This window comes from Carlito syrichta, unplaced genomic scaffold, assembly GCF_000164805.1.
Source record: "Carlito syrichta isolate Samal-C Ts95f unplaced genomic scaffold, Tarsius_syrichta-2.0.1 Scaffold126448, whole genome shotgun sequence".
Taxonomy (NCBI): domain Eukaryota; kingdom Metazoa; phylum Chordata; class Mammalia; order Primates; family Tarsiidae; genus Carlito; species Carlito syrichta.
Window position 1 is genome coordinate 217,121 of NW_007070544.1, and position 19,598 is coordinate 236,718.

Genomic DNA, 19,598 nt, shown 5'->3' on the forward strand with positions numbered 1-19,598 from the left:
AATTCAGAAACAGATTCTGATGCATACTCTGTTTACTATGCCAAAGAATGCTTCTGAAGATCACTGTATCTATATAAATCAGTATCTATTAACCTGAATGTAATTGTGCCCAATAAAATTGTTTGGTCTTTTCAGAAATATTTATATAAACCAGCATTAGTTGTTTATTGCTAAAACAAATTACCAAAAACTTTGTAGCTAAAAACAACATAAATTTATACTCTTACATTTCTGGAGATCCAAGGTCTGAAATGGTTTCAGTAGGCTAAAACTGCATATTAGCAGGACTGCATTCCTTCTGGAGGCTCCAGGGTAAATCTCTTTTTTTGCTTTTTCAAGTTCCTAGAGACCAACTGCATTCCTTGGCTCTTGGCCCCCATTCTCTATCTTCAAAGTCAGTCCCTACCATGATAATTAATAAATTGCTTTGCCCTGTGATACCATCTTTTGGTTACATATCTGAAAATAAGTTATACATCATCCTTGCTGTACCAAGAAAACTCAATGATTCTCAAGATCAATACCAGCCTGAATGTATTTGCACCCAATAAAAATTGTTTGATCTGCTCAGAAGGATTGCTTGAAGTCTTAAAGTCATATCTCACCACACCAGCGTTGACCCAGGGTAGGCCAAGTTTAGTGGTCAATCATTTCTCTGTTTGGAAAGAGTTATTGGTTTAAAATTGACTATTTGTTCCAAAATATGTCAATCAGAGAGTTTTCACTGTAAAACAAAAATTATTTTTCTCCCTTGAACTGCCAGGGGAGTTTCTTATATCCTTTAGTCAGGGCACAGTAAAAATATAATCTTAGATAATGCTAAAATACATGTTTTCCTTGCATGGAGAAAAAAAAATCCATCTTCAGTAGACAAGGTTAAGATTAAACTGCTTACAAAAGCATTAATGTGTGTGCCAGGGGCTGTTGAGTATATGTTTGTGCAAGTGTGTGTGTTAGAGAAAGAGACAGAAAAAGAAAGACTGACGTGAGGTTGTCTAAGTTCCTTTGCCATTCATATCAAAGGTCATCTTTATCCTTGTCCTTCTTGGTTTGTTAGCATATAAATCATTTGTTTGTTTCTATTTGTTTGAATTGGGATTTATGCCATTTCATCCAAAAAAATGCTGTGTAATTCTGTTATTTGTTCAGCACTGTAATTAATAACAAAAGATTTAAAGACATTATCAAGAATCATAAAGTTCTCTCAGGACATAGAAACCAAAGAACAAACATTGCTATTGAGTGTGATCTTGTGCCATTAATGCCATAACTTTTTGTTAATGAGAGTCTCTGATCTATAGTAGATGTCAACTGTGGTCTCTCAAACCCTTTCCAAATCCATTGCCTACATTGAATAAGTAACAGCAAATACTCTCACTACCAACATGATTTCCCTCAGTTCAGTTTGTAGCCAGATACTGTCCTTGGATTCAACCAGAAGTTATTAGAAGCATATGCAGAGCTGGGCTTGGTGGCTCAGCCTGTAATCCTGTGCCTTTGGGAAGCTGAGGTGAGTGGATTGCCTGAGCTCGCGGGTTCGAGACCCGCCTGGCCAGCAAGACCTCATCTCCACAATAAATCAAAAAATCAGCCGGGCGTGGTAGTGCATGCCTGTAATTCCAGCTACTTGGAAGGCTAAGGTGGAAGGATCACCGGAGCCCAGCAGGTTGAGGCTCCCAGCCACCGCACTCCAATCTGGGTGACAGAGTGAGACTCCAACTCAAAAAAAAAAAAGAAGCATATGCAGAGAAGTAAAATAACAGCCGCCCATATTAAACTAAACATAGGGAGATCGTCTTGTCACCTCATACTGTCAATATAAGCAATTGCACTGAATGAATGAATAAGTAAATAGGTATGCAATGAGCAAATAACTATAAGCCCTGTGGTTAGGTCCTGGATCATTCAGTATCCAAAATGAACAGTTATTTTTGCTTCATGAATCTGTTAGTACATCTTAACTACTGTTTCCTAGGATTATGTGTTCTGCCACACTGCTTGAAAGTTTCTTTGATAATTTAGCCCTGTCTCAAACATACACTAGCCAAAGTTAAAACAATAATAATATGGCTGAATGGTGACTAGAAATAAGTTTAAAGACTGGCTAAAGCTAAGTGGGAAGTACTAAAGCCATGTAGAAATTGCAAAACACTTATTATATTTTTAATTAAATTTCAATATCTGTCAATAAAAATACCTTATTTTTACATAATGATATGGGTCTCCTTAAAACAATTCCAAAATAAACTTGACTCAGTATTTCCTCAATCATTAATCAGAATAGAGAACTTTCTCATGGATAGACACTAAAACCTAAAGCATTATAGGACAAAGGCATTCTCCTCTGAGAATATAATAGGAGTGGAATTTTTTTCTCTGCTTGAACTGGAATAAAAACTTCAGTGACAAATTCTCATGACTTAGAGTAAAATTATTTTGGCCTTGTTCCAACTTTTCATGTCAAACTTGAATCTTGTGAACAATCTTTTAAAAAGCAGAATAAAAAACTACATATAAAACTAGGTTTCACAAGGTATTTATATTTTATTACCTTTTGGGTAATTTGCTAATTTGCTTAATAAACTACACAATGCCTAGTTTAGGCAAATCTAGCTCAAAATATGTTCCTTAATCATTTGATGTGACATTTAAAAGTCTTCGTTTGATTTTATGGAAATCACTGCCACTTTTTGTTGATATTATAAAGCCTTTTTAGAATCTGGCCAAAGAAACTAAGGATTCCTCACCACAAATACATTAAAAAGTACATACAATATATTGGTGACATTTTAAGAAGTAATTGCCTAATACCCAACCACAAACCTCTAGAGCACAAATTTCAAGTTAAGAAGTCCTGGGTATATGATTCCAAAAGTTCTTCATTGCCATGCAAATTATTCTAAACAAGGAAGCTCATAACAGATTGACTGTCAATAAACTATCTATGAAGCCTGAAAGCAGATCTAAGGTTTCTGAGTAACTGAGGACCATGGAAGCAATTTTTTTTGAAACAGAAATATACCCAACATTCACACCCAGAAGCTTCAAATCATACTGGAGACCTATTTAAAAATAAAGATTTCCATCCTACCTTGGATATACATAAGTTGTGGTGAAACAATTACCTGAAAAACATGCCATATTCTTTATCTTTCTTCTCCTGATTTGATTCCTGTCTTGGAAATTTACTTCTCCATTTCTCTAAAAGCAAACCTCTGACTATTCAGGACGTCCCTCAAGCACCTTCTCAATTTTACTAGCAGAGATCACCCCTCCTCCTCACCCCCAGAGCCCCAAAACCATGTCTGTATCAGAGCACTGACTGTACTCTACTGCAGTAAATTTGTAGGGGTTTTTTTTTTCTTTTTCTTTTCTATGATACGTTGTGTTGAATTCAACTCTAATACCCATCTTAATTCACTAGGGCTGCTATAAAATGTACTATAGATTGAGTAGTTTATAAATGACAGAAGTGTATTTATAGCTCTGGAGACTGGGAAGTTCAGGAACAGATTCATTGTCTGGTAAGAACCATTTCTAACTTTCTGTTGTGCCCTCATATAGTGGAAGGGCCTAGTTAGCTCTCCAGGGTTTCTTTTATAAAAGCACTTATCCCTTTAATAAAGACTATGTCCTTATGATTTAATCACCTCCCAAAGACTCCACCTTCCAATGCCATTAACTTAGGGACTAAATTTCAACATACACATTTTAAGAAGAATGCAAACATTCAGACCATGCTAATATGCATTGCATGGCACAGGAACTAGCACATAGTAGATATTTGTTTTATGAATAAATGCCTGTGGTGGAGGCAGCTTTGATTGCCAGTAACGGAGGTTAATTGAACAGTGTTCCTCAAAATTCATGTCCACCCAGAACCTCAGGATGTTTCCTTATTTGGAAATAGGGTATTTGCAAATGTAATTAATTAAGAACTAAAAATAAATCATCCTGAATGTATGGTGGGCCCTGAATCAAATAACAAGCATCTTCATAGAGAAAAGAGAAGGAGATCTGAACAGAGAGAGGCAGGTAAGACAACCATGTGAAGACAGAGGCAGAGATTGGAGTTATGTTGCCTGTCACAAGCCAAGGAACACTGGACAACAGAAGTTGAAAAAAGCAAGGAAGGATTCTCTCCCAGAACCTTTGGAGGGAGAGTGGACCTTGTGACACCTTAATTTCAGACTTCTGATCTCTAGAACCATGAGATGATCAATCTCTGTGTTTTTAAGCCACCAAATTTATGGTCATTTGTTATGGCAGCCCTACAAATCCAATGTAAAAGGGTGGTTATACCTCAACTGTGGATCACAATCAACTGTAGAAAGAATAGGCTCTGTAGAGACAGGCTTTTAAAGAAACACCTTGAACCAAAAGGGCTGCTGGGAGACCATCTGAGAACAAGCATAACTTTCCCAGATATTTCCTAGAATTGGTTCTGGGCAGACTTTGGACAAATGTGCAATTGTTTTACTGCTAACTCCCACTGACTAATTGCTCCCCTGAGCATGTGCCTCACTTCTTAAAAGTGCCCCATCTCACAGCGTCTATAAAAGCCCAACAAGACACACGGTGATGAAGCAGTAATAAGTTAGCTCGGCAACTGTTCAGATGTGAAGTCTGAGCAGTGAAAGATCTTAGGGAGCTGATAAAAATCCATTGGTCAGTTCTTTGACTAAATAATGGAAAATGTGCTCACATTGGATCTACCCAGAGCAACCCACAAAACCTTTGCTTCATTAACAAGCAAAGTAGAATCGTGGGGCATGCCTGGCCTCAAAACATAAGATCAAGCCGGGCTCGGTGGTTCAGTCTGTAATCCTGCGCCTTTGGGAGGCTGAGGTGAGTGGATTGCCTGAGCTCGCGGGTTCGAGACACGACTGGGCAACTTGGCGAGATCTCATCTCTACAATAAATCAAAAAATCAGCCGGGCGTGGTAGCACACGCCTGTAGTTCCAGCTACTTGGATGGCTGAGGCGGAAGGATCACCGGAGCCCAGCAGGTCGAGGCTGTGGTGGCCGGGAGCGGCCACTGCACTCCAGTCTGGGCAACAGAGTGAGACTTCAACTCAAAAAAAAAAAAAAAAAACATAAGATAACACATATAGGTAAAAAGGACAACATGAAAAGCAGTCAATTAGTGCTCCTGAGGCAATAGAACTAAACAGTATTTTATTATTAAATATGATTGTGTTTATTCCCAGAAAAAAATGGCTAATTACATTCCTCCATATTATTCTTCAGTCCAAAAACTACCTATGGTGAAAATCCAGAATGTAATTCTAAGACAGCCCTTTCCTGGCCTCTTTGGACAATCTGTTTCAGCCAACTATCTTTCATATGTAATAAAAATGAATTGGGATACGTGTTGCCAGTGTTAGAATGTGCCTAAAATTGTTCATTGTTCAAGACCTGGTGTCTCTCTCTCTCTCTCTCTCTCTCTCTCTCTCTCTCTCTCTCTCTCTCTCTGTCCCTCTTCATCCATCCTTCTTTCCCCTACCTCACTTCTTTCCCACCTATTCCTATTCAAAAAAACATCAAGAAGAGACCTGACACAATAACAAGTTTTGTGCTTTTGTGCAACTGTTAAGCACTCCCTGAAGCCCTCTTTGCTCAATGAGAAGTAGGGCAAAAACTAAAGAGTCCATCTTCCTGCTGCAGGACTCAGCCCGTTATACAACCCTGCAGAGTGGTGATTCTTAATGTGACTGCACAGTAGAATCACCCAGGGAGCTTTTAAAATCCCTGACGCCAAGGCCATTCTGCAGACAAATTAAATCAAGTGGGAACTGGGCAATGGTATTTTAAAAATATCTCTACAAACGCTAAGTGTCCTCATCTCCTCTATGAATTCTTTAAGGACAAAGCCCATCTGACTTAGATCTCTTCCCAGAAATCTGCATCATTTGAGTGTGAAACTATGTTCCTGTTTCCTCTGGCCATCTTCCTTGAGTTGTCATTTGGCATGCTTTCAGTACTTAAATCTGGCCAAATATGATCACCTCAAAGAGATTCCCTGACCACCATACATAGGAGAGCCTCACAACTCTAGCTGGGCCACTGTATCATGTTATCTTAACTTCCTTCTCATAGAACTAACTGGAATTATTGACTTTCTGGTTTAACTTCTCTTTCCAAACCCACTAGAAGCTCTGTGATATTGGTTGCCTTATTTACTATTCTATACTCAGTGCCAAGAATGGTTCAAAGTACATAGTAGAAGTCCAACAAATACATATACATTAACTAGATAAATGAATAGAGTGAATAAATACTGGCCTTATTTTCTGTTAAACTCTATGTCCCTGAGAACATCTGCGTGTCGTCTACTTAAACCCTTGGAATCTCTTATAATTGTATATTAGTTTAAAGAAATTCCATATATACTATTTTAATTATCCCTCACAACAACATTTAAGAGGAAACAGAGTGGCTATTATAATACCATTTTTACAAATAACAAGATGGAGGGTCCAAAAAGTTAAAAAAAAGAATACAAAACTCTCCAGAGACACTCAAACAAAAGTGGTGTGAGAACACCAGTTCTATGAGAGTGTCACATTGCCATGTGGTCTTTTCTTCTATCCCTGCCTCCTCAGAGATACAGTCCCTCACAGTCGGAACTTAACTGATCTGAGATGCTACAAATACTGAGGGAGACACAATGCTGGCAGCATGTGTGAGTCTCTCTACCCAATCAGGAAACTGAGGCCTGTTAATAGTGTTTCCAGGGACCAAGTCAGTGAAGAGTGGAGTATTTCTTGTGAGCCAGGTGTTAGCACATACTCACCCTGTCACACCCTTGTGCAGACACAAAACCCCAGGTCTCCTAACACATCCAAAAATCTTATTTACTACAAAGCCTTACCTGAAGACTGCAACCCCTCTGGATTTTTCTTTTATGTCACAAAATTATCCAGATGAATGTCTCTAGACTCAAGCATAAATTATGCCACCTGGGTTTTGCTACTACCTTTCTCACAATTGCATTAACCTATGCTCAAGAGGGTAAGCTCTGTGATTCTGTCTCATCACTGCCACTACAATTCAACAGTAGCATTAACCTTACTCAGACTTCCAACAAATTAAATAAAGGAAGCAATGTGAAAGATCTTTCCAGGTACCATATACTCTATATTTTCTTAATTATTTTCCCTCCACCTTCCTTTTAAGCTCCTTCAGTTAACTATTGTGAGGGCCTTGGGAAGAAATCCTGGCAGAGGAGTTAACAACCTTATAAAGGATTTTATATATGACCTAAAAATATTTGCTGTCTCATCCTAGGGCCCATCCAAACCTTAAATGGCTCACAGCTGTACTATGCCAGACCATTTGGTATTATTTACCAGCATCCACATGGCATGAATATTTTGAGCAGCAAAGAGGCCAAAATTATTTAGAAACTTAAATAGGAAGCCAAAGAATCCTGCCTTTTCTCCTTTGCCCAAATAGTAGGCAACATACGAGAAATAAATATTTATGAAGAACCGAAATATCATCCATCTTAATTATTATATTTCAAATGAATGGATGCCATCACTGAAGAATATATTACTTCGAACCCAAAACAGACGCTTGGAAGAAAGCAGAATTTGAAAGAATGGTGGGTTAGTCACATGGTTCTCCTGAGGCATAGTCAGATCTCAGTCTGTCTAGTTGACTACACAAAAACAAACCCAAAGTCTGCTATGAAGGTGAGTCAGAAATGACAGGCACGGTGTTCATGGGAGCAGATATAAAATCTAGGGGTGCAGATGAGTCAGAACACAGAGTCAAGTTCACTTACTGCAGAGAGAGGTGAAAGGCAGGGGAAGCAGATTAACAGAGCTAAGTTCAAAGTACGAGAGAAGGATTTTGCTGTCATTTTAGCTTGTGATTTGCTGGGACACACAGCTGACTAGTGACAATACCCAGACTAAGCCAAGATCTGCTGACCTCCATGGCAGTAACCCACTAACTCGCCTAACTGCTGCAGGATGTATCTTTGCATTTTAAACATGTAGGTAGGTATGCACATACACAATATCAAGATAAGATGACGCTCAAAATACTGATGTGACTTCTAAACCATTTTCCTTTAAATACTTTGTTGATATGAGTGACTTTGAATAAAGCAATTTTGTATTTGTGTTTATAGTCTTATATTCTGTCAATAGATAAGTGAAGAAAGGCATGTGACAGGATGCTAAAATATTAGTGCTGCTCTTTGAAAGATTTGAATTTTGGCGAATTTAGTTACATTAAACTTAGTGTTTCAGTAATGATGCAATGGATGGACATTAAGCAAGGTTAACCTGGTATTTTTCTATGACATCGCTTTAGAGTAGTTACAATTTATACTTACAATATGTGTCCTTCTTACTAACATTAGCCTTAGGAAAAAGAAAGCACTGCAAAGAAGTTGCTTTTTCTGTCTCAAGCCTATCACTTCTTGGAAGAGAAGACAGTAGGTGAAGGGAAGACATATTTGCCCCCAGGCTGTCTCCTACCACTTTCTTACTCTTTGTAATGCCATCAAAAGTGTCTTTGAGTTCTGTTTATTACACCTAGTAGTTCCTTCTTAACTCATATTTTCTGCCCATGCCGTTCTCTCTACCTGGAAGGTCCATTTTTCTAAATCATTCTCTGTCCAATGCTACTCATCTCTGCAGACTCAATTCTAGCGTCACTCATTTTATGAAGCCATATTTGTATCCAAGTTGAGCAAGTATCCTCTGACTCTCAAGACACTCAATCCCTTCTCTCAACACATTTGTCACATTTATAACAAATGCTTAACATGGAGAGTCAGCAGACTTTTTCTGTAAAGGGCTAGATAGTAAATAGTTCAGGCTTTGTGGGCCATAGGCTTTCTGGGGTAACTACTCAGCTTTGCCATTATAGCAAGAAAGCAACCATATGCAAACAAATGACCATGGCTGTGTTTCAATAAAACTTTATTTACAAAAACAGAATTCAGGTCTACTAGCCCTAATTCCTTGACCACTGGGTTAGCACAGAGATACATGGTAGGCGAACAAACACATATTAGATTAGATATAATAAGCAATATTATTGATGAAAATATGATGCTTATGTTGCCTATATGCTATAGTGTGAGTATATATTGAGCGTTAACATTCACTTTGCAATTATAGCACAATGATCAGCTCCATTATTTTTTAATAACATCTTGTGTCTCCAGAAAAGGAATTGTAGGATTCTGATCAGCTGTACAATTCTAAAGGCTGTACACAGTGATTACACTCTACTTTGTTGATTTTCTACTTAAAAAGAACATCTTTTGAAGGTATGAGCTCATGAAGATTATTGGTGGTAATCAGATCAAATTTTTTCCCACTAAAAGTGTTTGCTTTGCTTGTTTATATTGAATAAAATCAGGTAAATAACTGCTAGACCTCCACACTATAACCTCCACTGTGATTTTAGTGTTTTAGTAGAAATAAATATATAATTGTAGTAACAAAATTGTCATAGCTGTCATACATTTCACTTTAAGCTTGCTTAAAGAAATTGGAATTGAATTTATGTCCAATTTTCTATTTTCATTTCAAATAGATTTTGACAATATTTGTTGCAGTCTTTACCAGGGAGTTTTCTTAGCCAAAGAATTTCCTTGGTTTTCAATTTACCACATAAAAACGATGCAACATGTAATCAAAATTGTCCATTTATTTGAATTGGTTTCTATCTTTGATTCTTTGATACAAAATATTCTGTGCCATAGATAAAGATTTTTGACCAGAATAGAAAAAAAAAATACTCTATCTTACTTGGTAGTGATACAGTTCTCTGGACTGTGGCTTTAAAAAGCCTCAGGCAATTTTTTAAAATTATGTTTATTATTTTCCACTGAATTATTTTCTGCCACCTTTTAAAAATATACATTATTAAATTCAGCTCCTGGATTTCTTCTTTTTTTCTCTATTCTGCTGAATATAAAAATAGCAAGATGAAAGATTTTTTTTTAAAAAGAGGGGAAATGAAGAACATAAATAATTATCCACTGGAAAGAAGAGTCCCTGAATAATCATCTCGTATGAGACTATTTTACATGATGCTTTTCTATTCTCTTTAGCAATTCCTTTTAATGTATGCAAATTATGTCTTTAGTAAATGCTGATTCATCATATGACTGAGATTTAATAACAGAGTTAATCAGACCCTCCAAGGAGTTCACTAGTTCCCAGCCCCTGTCCCTCGGGCCATCTCTGTAAGAACAAATAATGTTTCAACACAGAGAAGTTCAAGCCCATCGTGAAGACATAAAGAAAAGATGGGGACACCGTATTTAGTTCTCCTCACCCTTTTCCTTCTCTTTAAAAGGCCTGTGTATTCCTTATTGGTTAATTCCTCGATACTGCAGAGTTGGTGATACTGTTCTGAGTAATATCTTCTTTTTCATCATTGTCTAGTTGGTATGGGAGGAGCACTTTTTAGATTCAGGGGGTACACGTGTAGGTGTGTCACGTGGGTGTATAGCATGATGATGAGGTTTGAGTTTCTATTGAACCTGCAGCCAAGTAGTGAGCTTGGTAACCAATAAGTAGGTTTTCTACCTTTCCTTAACTCCAGTATTTTTGCTTCAGTACTATCTTAAACAAAATCATAATAAATCACAGTTGCATTTCTGAAGTGTTTTAAAATACAGAATGCATACACAGTTTAAGACATTCTCCGAGTTTTTCTGAGTGTAAAGAAAGCAAGTAATAAACAGCCTCTTCTATTAATATTACTGGAACTCATATCACTATTGTGGAAAACTGAATGGTAATAGAGCATATTAAAGACATAATAGTGAGCATTATAAGCTCAAAAATGCATGGAAGCATTTGAGGGTCCACAGACTTCCTTCTCATGTCACATCTATAACATGACAAAGTTCAGGCTTTTGCTTCTGACATGACTCACCAATTAACTTATATTTCTCCTTATTTGGTGTACACTAAAAGCAGAACCAGTCCTCCTGGATAAGGATAAACAGATAAATTAATGTTGTAGTCATTTATTTATCATCATTGGCTATAGTTTATAAAAACTAGGTTTCAAATGCCATACTTTAGTGCATGACTATTCCAGGGTCCTCTATCCCTGGCAGAGGAAGCGGATGAAATGATCAGAATGCTCAGAACAGAGTAAATCTAAATCCCACTAGCTTTCTCAAAGTACTATGGGAAAAACATACTGGGGTTCCCTTGTCACCTGCACATCCAGTGTATTCTATGCAGTTAACTTATGCTAAGATAGTTAATTAGGTCACAGAGGATTTTTAAAATATATTCAGAACCACTATATGTGTTATGGTGCTTAACTGAAAATGTTTGGAGGACTTCCAATTTCTTAACTTTCTTTTTGTCCCAAATAACTAACAACTCTGTAAATACAAATAAGAAAAGTAATGATTCAGTTGTCCAAAATCACAGAGTAAAAAACACATAGCTTAAAAACAAAACATGCAGCATGAAAATTGTTCTGATTAGTAAAACTAGGAAAATTTGAAGATGTGCTTTGCCAATAAAAGGGAGAGATAAATTATGACTTCAATTGAAAAATATCCAGATGGTGGGAAATTGGCATGCTATTATTCTTTGAAAGTATGTTCTTAGGTAAGGGAATTAAAGCAATTTGCTCAATTCATTAATTAAACCATGATAATTGATAAAAATGAGGACATGGCTTCTATTTTCTAGAAGCTACAATATTAAATACTTAGCCTCAATTTATCATTTTTCCTCCATTTCACACCTTCCTTTATGGGGGTGTATGGTTATGTGTTCAAGGCATTAAAACATATTTAATACCTCTTAGAACAAGTCGGATAACAGAAAATAGAAGGACACAGAGGACAGGCAACAGAAGCACATGGGACTACAGTACCAAACAAAAAATGACTTAGACACAAGGACAAATAATGATCAAAGAAGGCAAATACTGCAAATGCAAGCTTCTGAATAATACTGCCTACAGATAAATCATCAGTTCTGATGATTATAGAAGTCAATGAAAGGAGTTTGATAAATGGCAATAGTTTATAACACTGTGAGCAAAATACATCAAGGAGAGATAACTGATTATTTAAATTGTCCATACTGGTAGGTGAAGAGAACCTTTCTTATGCTTCTGGTAGGAGGGTATACTGGTATATTTTTTTCCTAAAAATTATAAATTGGATTTTTTTTAATTAGAAGGATTTAACCTATGTTTATTCATTTAGATTTATGCATTCCCCATTCAATAATTAATACTAAGGATTTGCACAAATATTCTGCCACAAGAATGTAAATTATGACATTTGGAACTTAAATAAAATATGAAACAATACAGATGTATAACAAAAGAAGATTGGTTAAATCATTTTGTTATAGCCACATAACGAAATATTATGCAGCCATATCCATGATTTTTCAGAATTATCTTTGTAACAAGTAAATATATTTACTATATATTGTTTAGCTAATTGGCATGTAAAAAATCTGCAAATTATCTAAAACAACAACTCTGAAATCAGAGAAACTGTATTAAATTTTTAAGTTAAACAGGAACCTACAAAACGTACTATGGAAGATGGTAAGCTGTTTAAATTTCCAATTTATTTTTCTATTAAAAAATTATACTTCTTTCCACCTCAATGTGTATTTAGGAAATTAAAATGTATATATTTCAATGTTCTGAGCATTTCACCTGTTGAGTAAGTGTACATAGCCACCTTGTTGATAGACTAGCATTATACATCGTTTGTAAAATATATACATGCCTCTATTATTTAGATTAGATATTGATACTGATAACATATACATACAGCAATAATACTCAACTGTTTATACGTTTATCTCTTTAGGTTTAAGTGTGATTTTGTTGTGTTTATTTGCTTTGGCTTAATTATATTTCCTAAATTTTGTATATAGAAGAGAGTATCAGGCATACTGCTGCAATAACAAACAACTCCAAAACCTCACTTGCTTATAACAACAGAAGTTTCTTTTTCACTCATATTACTGGTCCTTGATGGGTCAGCATAGATTTCTGCTAACCCTCCTCATTCGGAGACCCAGAGTAGTGGATCACTGACCTTCTCTACCCTGCAAATACTCACGCCAGAGGGAAAGAAAGAATGGCAAATATTTCACTACCTCTTAAAACTTCTGCTCAGCTGTGATATGCATGAGCTTTGCTCCCTTTTTTTTTTGACCAAAGTCAGACTTATGCTCAGGAGGACATCAAGAATCATAAAAATTTATTTTTAAATCAATGAGTTGAAAACTCATGGGTAGTCTACCATAAACCAATATATTTTTTAAGCAGAACACTAATATGAGAATATTAAGATAAATATTGACTATAGGACATAATATATAGTTAAATGAATATACATGTATATATATATAGGCAATAAGAAATGGAAATCAAAGACTCTCAGGTTCAACAGACAATTTAAGAAATCAACTATAGGAGATAATATATAGTCTAAATGAATATATATGTGTATATATATAGGCAATAAGAAATAAAAATCAAAGAATCACAGGATCAATAGACAATTTAAGAAATTAATCAAGTTATTCTCCTACCTTCAAGACGTAATGATCACTCTTAGTCATTACCAGAGGAAGCAAATACGGTAATTTAATTTCTGACAAAAAACAAACAAAACAGACTTCACCTGGACCCTGAAGCATTTCAGTACTTTCTACCAAAATATTGGTTGATTTATTTGTTTTGGTCCCAGCTGGTAAGCTGATGAGGTTCTCAAGCTTGAGAATTGATGGATCTTGTAATTGCTTTCCTCACTCATGTAACCACAACCGCAGTCTTCATTCATAAATGACAAAACTTATCCTTTAAAAGTTTTCACATTGGCCATTTATTTCCAAGCATCCAGTGTCAATGAGTTTGCAACTACAAGAAAGGAAAGATCTCTGACCATTGGTCCAAGCACTGGGCTCGCTCTCAGAAATTCTTGGTTTTCATTCTCAAAAATCTTAATATTAGCCGGGCTCGGTGGCTCAGCCTGTCATCCCGCGCCTTTGGGAGGCTGAGGTGAGTGGATGGCCTGAGCCCGCAGGTTCGAGACCCGCCTGGGCAGCGAGACCTCATCTCTACAACAAATCAAAAAATCAGCCGGGCGTGATAGCGCATGCCTGTAATTCGGGCTACTCGGAAGGCTGGGGCGGAAGGATGGCCGGAGCCCAGCAGGTCGAGGCTGCGGTGGCCGGGAGCGGCCACTGCACTCCAGTCTGGGCGACAGAGTGAGACTCCAACTCAAAAAAAAAAAAAATCTTAATATTGTGATATGGTTCCCGGGGAAATCACTTCACGCATCAATACCTTCACTCCTCTGTGAGGAAATTAGTAATGTTTCATTTATTTGTAAAGTACCACGAGAGGCTGAAATGACTTATAAACAATTTTTAAATCATAATTTTATACATGTATTCAACACTTCTTTATAAAATTTTTTTAAATTTTAATTTATTTTATAGAGTTGAGGGGTACAAGTAAGGATTTACTACATAAGTAGGCTGCATGCTTCTAAATAAGTTAGTGAATCTTGAGAAAGATAGAAAACATATATATGTTTGAAGAACAAATCCAGATGGAATTTATTAAAGGTATATATATATATGTGTGTGTGTGTGTATGTATGTGTGTGTGCACGCGCGCGCATGTGTGTGTGCATAAATACATATAAGAGGTCCATAATAATTTTCTTGCACTTGTTTCATATATTTACAAATGTAGAGACAGATGAAAAATCATTGGTGCAAGTATATACTAAAGTGATTTTTCTTAGTTTGAGAGATATTTTGTTTTCTTATTTTTATTATGAAATTTGTCATTTTTTACCTCAAAATATAAAAACATTTGTAAATATATATAAATTTTGGCTGGGCACAGTGGCTCAGCCTGTAATCCCAGCACTTTGGGAAGCCAAGGCAAGAGAATTGCCTGAGCCCATAGGTTCAAGACCAGCCTGGGCAACTTGGTGAGACCTCGTGTCTACAATAAGCCAAAAAGTTAGCTGGGTGTGGTGGTGTGTACCTGGAGTTCCAGCTACTTGGAAGGTTGAAATGAAAGGATCACCTGAGCCCAGCAGTTCGAGGCTGTGGTGGCCGAGAACGTACCATTGCACTCCAGCCTGGGTAATAGAGTGAGACTCCAACTCAAACGAAAAAAAAAAAGTATGAATTTTGTTCCACATTTTTGGTTTGGAAGATAAGTACACATCCCTATTGGTTTCTATTCTATTCACTTCTAGTAATGATATAACTATTTGAAGTTTTAATAATTTTACAAAATGCAGGTCTCTTTAACTTAAATTATGTTTTAAGAGATCAGACCTCCCTGTACTTAAGATAACAGCAAAAATCACTGTACCAAAACATTTCTAAGATAAATATAACTGAAAAGGTATCCTCAAGAATAAAAATCTATTTTTGAGATATAGCTATTTTCTTTCCCTCCCAAGGTTTTCAATTTGGAATGGAATTGTCTCCAGTATTATAATAAATTTTGGTAAAGATGCACAGTTTAATATATATATATATATATATATATATATATAAGAGATATAGATTAGCCTTTCTATGTAATTTTTTTAAACATGGCTGAGTACAATAGATAAATTTTTTTGTAAATGTAAACTAATTTATTTTTTGCTATAGATTATAAGTGCAGAAAATAACAATAGTTCAAGGAATACCAGTTTTCATCTCTGTTACTTTAAAACCTTACTCAGCAGTATAATGGCAATATTATTGATATAGGTAGAGCAGTAGTTCGTGTCTGGAGTTATTGGTAAAATATAGTGCTAGTCTGAAATACTTGTGAAATTTAAAAATTCCTTTTTACCCGTCTCTTACTCTTCTACTTATAATCATTAGTGAAAAAATATTGCATTTGAGAAAACATCTATGGTATCAATAATCTTGGAGGCCCAAAGGAATTTTCTATATAAAGAAAACTACATGTAATCAGAAAGACAATAACAAGTAATGGCAAGAATGGAAAATTGGAATATTCATAGACTGCTTTTTTGAATGTAAAATAATCACTTTAAAGACAGTCCTGCATTACCTCAAAAAGTTCAACATAGAGCTACTATATGACCCAGCAATTTCACTCATAGATATATACTCCAAAGAAATTAAAACACATGTCCACACAAAATCTTTCACATGAATGTTTATAGCAGCATTATCCATAATGGCACAAAAGTAGAAACTAACCATGTCCAAAAGTGCATCAACTAATAAATGGTTAAACAACTGTGTTATACCTATACAATGGGCTATTATTCAGCCATACAAAGGAATGAAGTATTGACATATGCTATGACACCGATAAACCTTACAAATATTTATGCTAAATGAAGAAGCCAGATGCAAAGAAAACATATGTTTTAATTCCATTTAGATAGAACAGACAAATCTATAGAGAGAAAATAGATTAGTGGCTTCTAGGGGTTAGGGCACAAGAAATAATAATCGCTATGGGGTACAAAGCTTTTTTGTAGTGATAAAAATGTTCTAGAATTAGATGTAGTGATGACTGCAAAATTATGTTAATATGTTAAACATGTATGACTTTTATGGCATGTGAATTATATTTCAATAAAAAGAATGTTTAAAAAATGCAACATAAAATTAATTTTCTGAACTAACATTCAAGTAAAATAAGTCTTTCTGTGTCCTCTTTCTTGAGCAACATTTGCAATAACTTAAATTACCAGTTCCTCCAAAAACAAACTTCATATTAGCTTTGCTATTTTTATGTGAGAGGTGAAATTGTATATCTTATTCTGATGAATTGAAAAGAATGAAACTAGTGTTCTTCTAGATTAATTTTTCCTTCTCCTCCAATTTGTACTGATCTGATACCAAGAACACACCTGAGGCTACATGCCTTCTAACACAACAAAAGCTTATTCATAGCTATCTGTTTATACAATGCTCTTTCAAAAGCCAACAATCTCCTCAAAAGTAATGTTACTGAGTTTCATAAATGTCAATTATTAGATGGTCTCATTCTGAAAGCTTTAAGCAAACATCCACATCATGTTCTTTTTTCTTTTTTTAATGTAGCATTGAACTGAAATGAACTGAACTGAAATTGAACACACCTCAAAAACCAAAGTAGACTGGCAGTGAGTCAGCATGTGTGCGTGTATAAGAGAGAAAGAGATCTATTTCTCCATGTACTTTCATTCATGGAAATTGGATTTATTATTAGTTCTAAAAAGACAAATCGTCCCTCATTCGGGGATCTCAGCTATTTTTTAAAATAGGATATATATATGAATTGAACTCATTTGAATCATATGATCAGGAGACCGTGACAAACCTTGAGAAACCTCACTTACCCCTTCCAGAGCAAGGCAGATCAGAGCTTCCCTGACATTTCTTGAGGCTCTCCTCTGTCGACAGCATGCAGGAACGTGGGTGCTCACACTTTTTCCCATACCAGCCTACTTTGCAGTCACATCTTCCACAGTTACACTGCCCATGACCTTCACAATGAGAGTAGTAAAAAATAAAAATGTTTATAAGGATAATTAAGTCAGCATTTGTTTTCATTCTAACAGCGAAAGTCACAAATGAGTTAGGATTTTAATGAACACAATACAAAACATGAAGGCAATGGCACATTTTTTCTCAAATTCTTAAACAACTGATTTATATTCATTGATCATGAGTGGTAAAGAAAAGCAACAACTAAAGATAAGATAAACAGTTTAATAGGGCTATAAACTTGAATCCATCAAAATCTAGATGCATACGTCTGTTGGGGCCTAAACGAAGTACAGGATGAATTTGGCAATTAATTCACGTGGAGGTAAGCCACGGGAAATGAAAAACAATTTGTTTTTGAAACAGGATTTTCTAAATGAACTATCTAACTGATCTTTGTTTATTGAGGTCTCAGAACCACAGAAAACTTTGGGGTCACAAACTGACAAAAATATAAAATTTGGAAGAGGTCATTCTCCTCTCCCCTCTATTGAGGCAAAACTGACAGTATATTTACGGATGCAACATGATGTTTTGATATACAAATGCGCTGTGAAATTACCACAACCAAGACAATTAACATATTCATCACCTCACATAGTTACTTTTGCGTGTGTCTATATGTAGTGAGAACACTTAAGCTCTACTTTCCTGGTAAATTTCAAGTATCCATTGTTAGCCATAGTAACCACACTCTATATTAGCCTCTAGAATTTATTAATCTTTTAACTGTGAAAGTTTGTATGCTTTGATCATTATATCCTCATTACCTCTAACCCTTGACTCCTGGTAACAAGCCTTTTACTCTGCTTCAGAGTTTGACTTTTTTAGATTCCACATGGAAATGAGATCATGCAGTATTTGTTTTTGTCTGGCTTATGTTACATAACATAATGTGCTCTGGGTTCATCTCTGTTGTGACAAACAAAAGACCTCCTTTTTTTTTTAAGGATAAATATATTTCATTGTGTATATATGCCACATTTTCTTTATCCACTTAGACACTTAAGTATTTTGGTTACTATGGATAATGCTGCAGTGAGCATAAGAGTGCAGATATCTCTTCAAGAAAGTGATTTTATTTTCTTTGAAATATACCCAGAAATTGCAAGGTCTTATGCTAGTTCTCTTTTTCATTTTTTAAGAAAACTCCATAATGTTTTCCATAATGGCTGTACCAATTTGCATCCTTACCGACAACATGTAAGTGTTCCCTTTTCTCCACAACTTCACCAAAACTTTTTGACTTTTTTGATGACAGTCTTCCTAACAGTTGTGAAGTGGTATTTCATTATGATTTCCATTTCTCTTATGATTAGTGTGTTGAACACTTTTTCATAAACCCACTGGTCATTTGCATATCTTCTTTGGAAAAAATTTCTATTCAGGTCCTTTACCCATTTTTTCATTTAGCTACTTGATATTGAGTTGTATGAATTTCGTATGTATTTTTGATATTTAACCCCTTAGCAGATATATGATTTGCCAAGATTTTCTACCATTTCTTTCTTTTTTCTTTTTTTGAGTTGGAGTCTCACTATGTCGCCCAGACTGGAGTGCAGTGGCCACTCCCAGGCACCACAGCCTCGACCTGCTTGGCTCCAGCGATCCTTCTGCCTCAGCCTTCCAAGTAGCTGGAACTACAGGTGTGCGCTACCATGCCCAGCTAATTTTTTGATTTATTGTAGAGATGAGGTCTCTCCAAGTTGCCCAGGTGGGTCTCGAACCCACGGGCTCAGGCAATCCACTCACCTCAGCCTCCCAAGGCGTGGGATTACAGGCTGAGCCACCGAGCCTGGCTGATTTTCTCCCATTTCATAAGCTGCCTTTTCATTATGTTAATTGTTTCCTTTTCTGCTGCAGAAACTTTTTGGTTCCATGCAGTCCCACTTGTTTATTTTTACTTTTGTTGCCTGTGTTCTAGTGTCATATCCAAACAAAGAAAAGAATCGTTGCCATGACCAATGGCATGACGATTTCCCCTAATGGTTTCTTTCAATAGCTTTACAATTTCAGGTTTCACATTTAAGTTTTTCATCCATTTTGAGTTGATTTTTGTATGTGGTGTGAGATGAGACTCTAATT

General features: G+C 35.9%; 1 protein-coding gene across 3 annotated transcripts in view; it reads right to left on the reverse strand.

Annotated features, from left to right (window-relative positions):
- Nucleotides 1-19,598, reverse strand: part of ITGBL1 (integrin subunit beta like 1) — a 241,081-nt gene that overhangs the window by 89,003 nt on the left and 132,480 nt on the right. For all 3 annotated transcript variants that reach the window (XM_008048628.2, XM_008048627.2, XM_008048629.2), the window contains one exon: nucleotides 17,366-17,512. In XM_008048628.2, coding sequence (XP_008046819.1) covers nucleotides 17,366-17,512 — 147 coding nt within the window. The remainder of the gene's footprint in view (nucleotides 1-17,365; nucleotides 17,513-19,598) is intronic.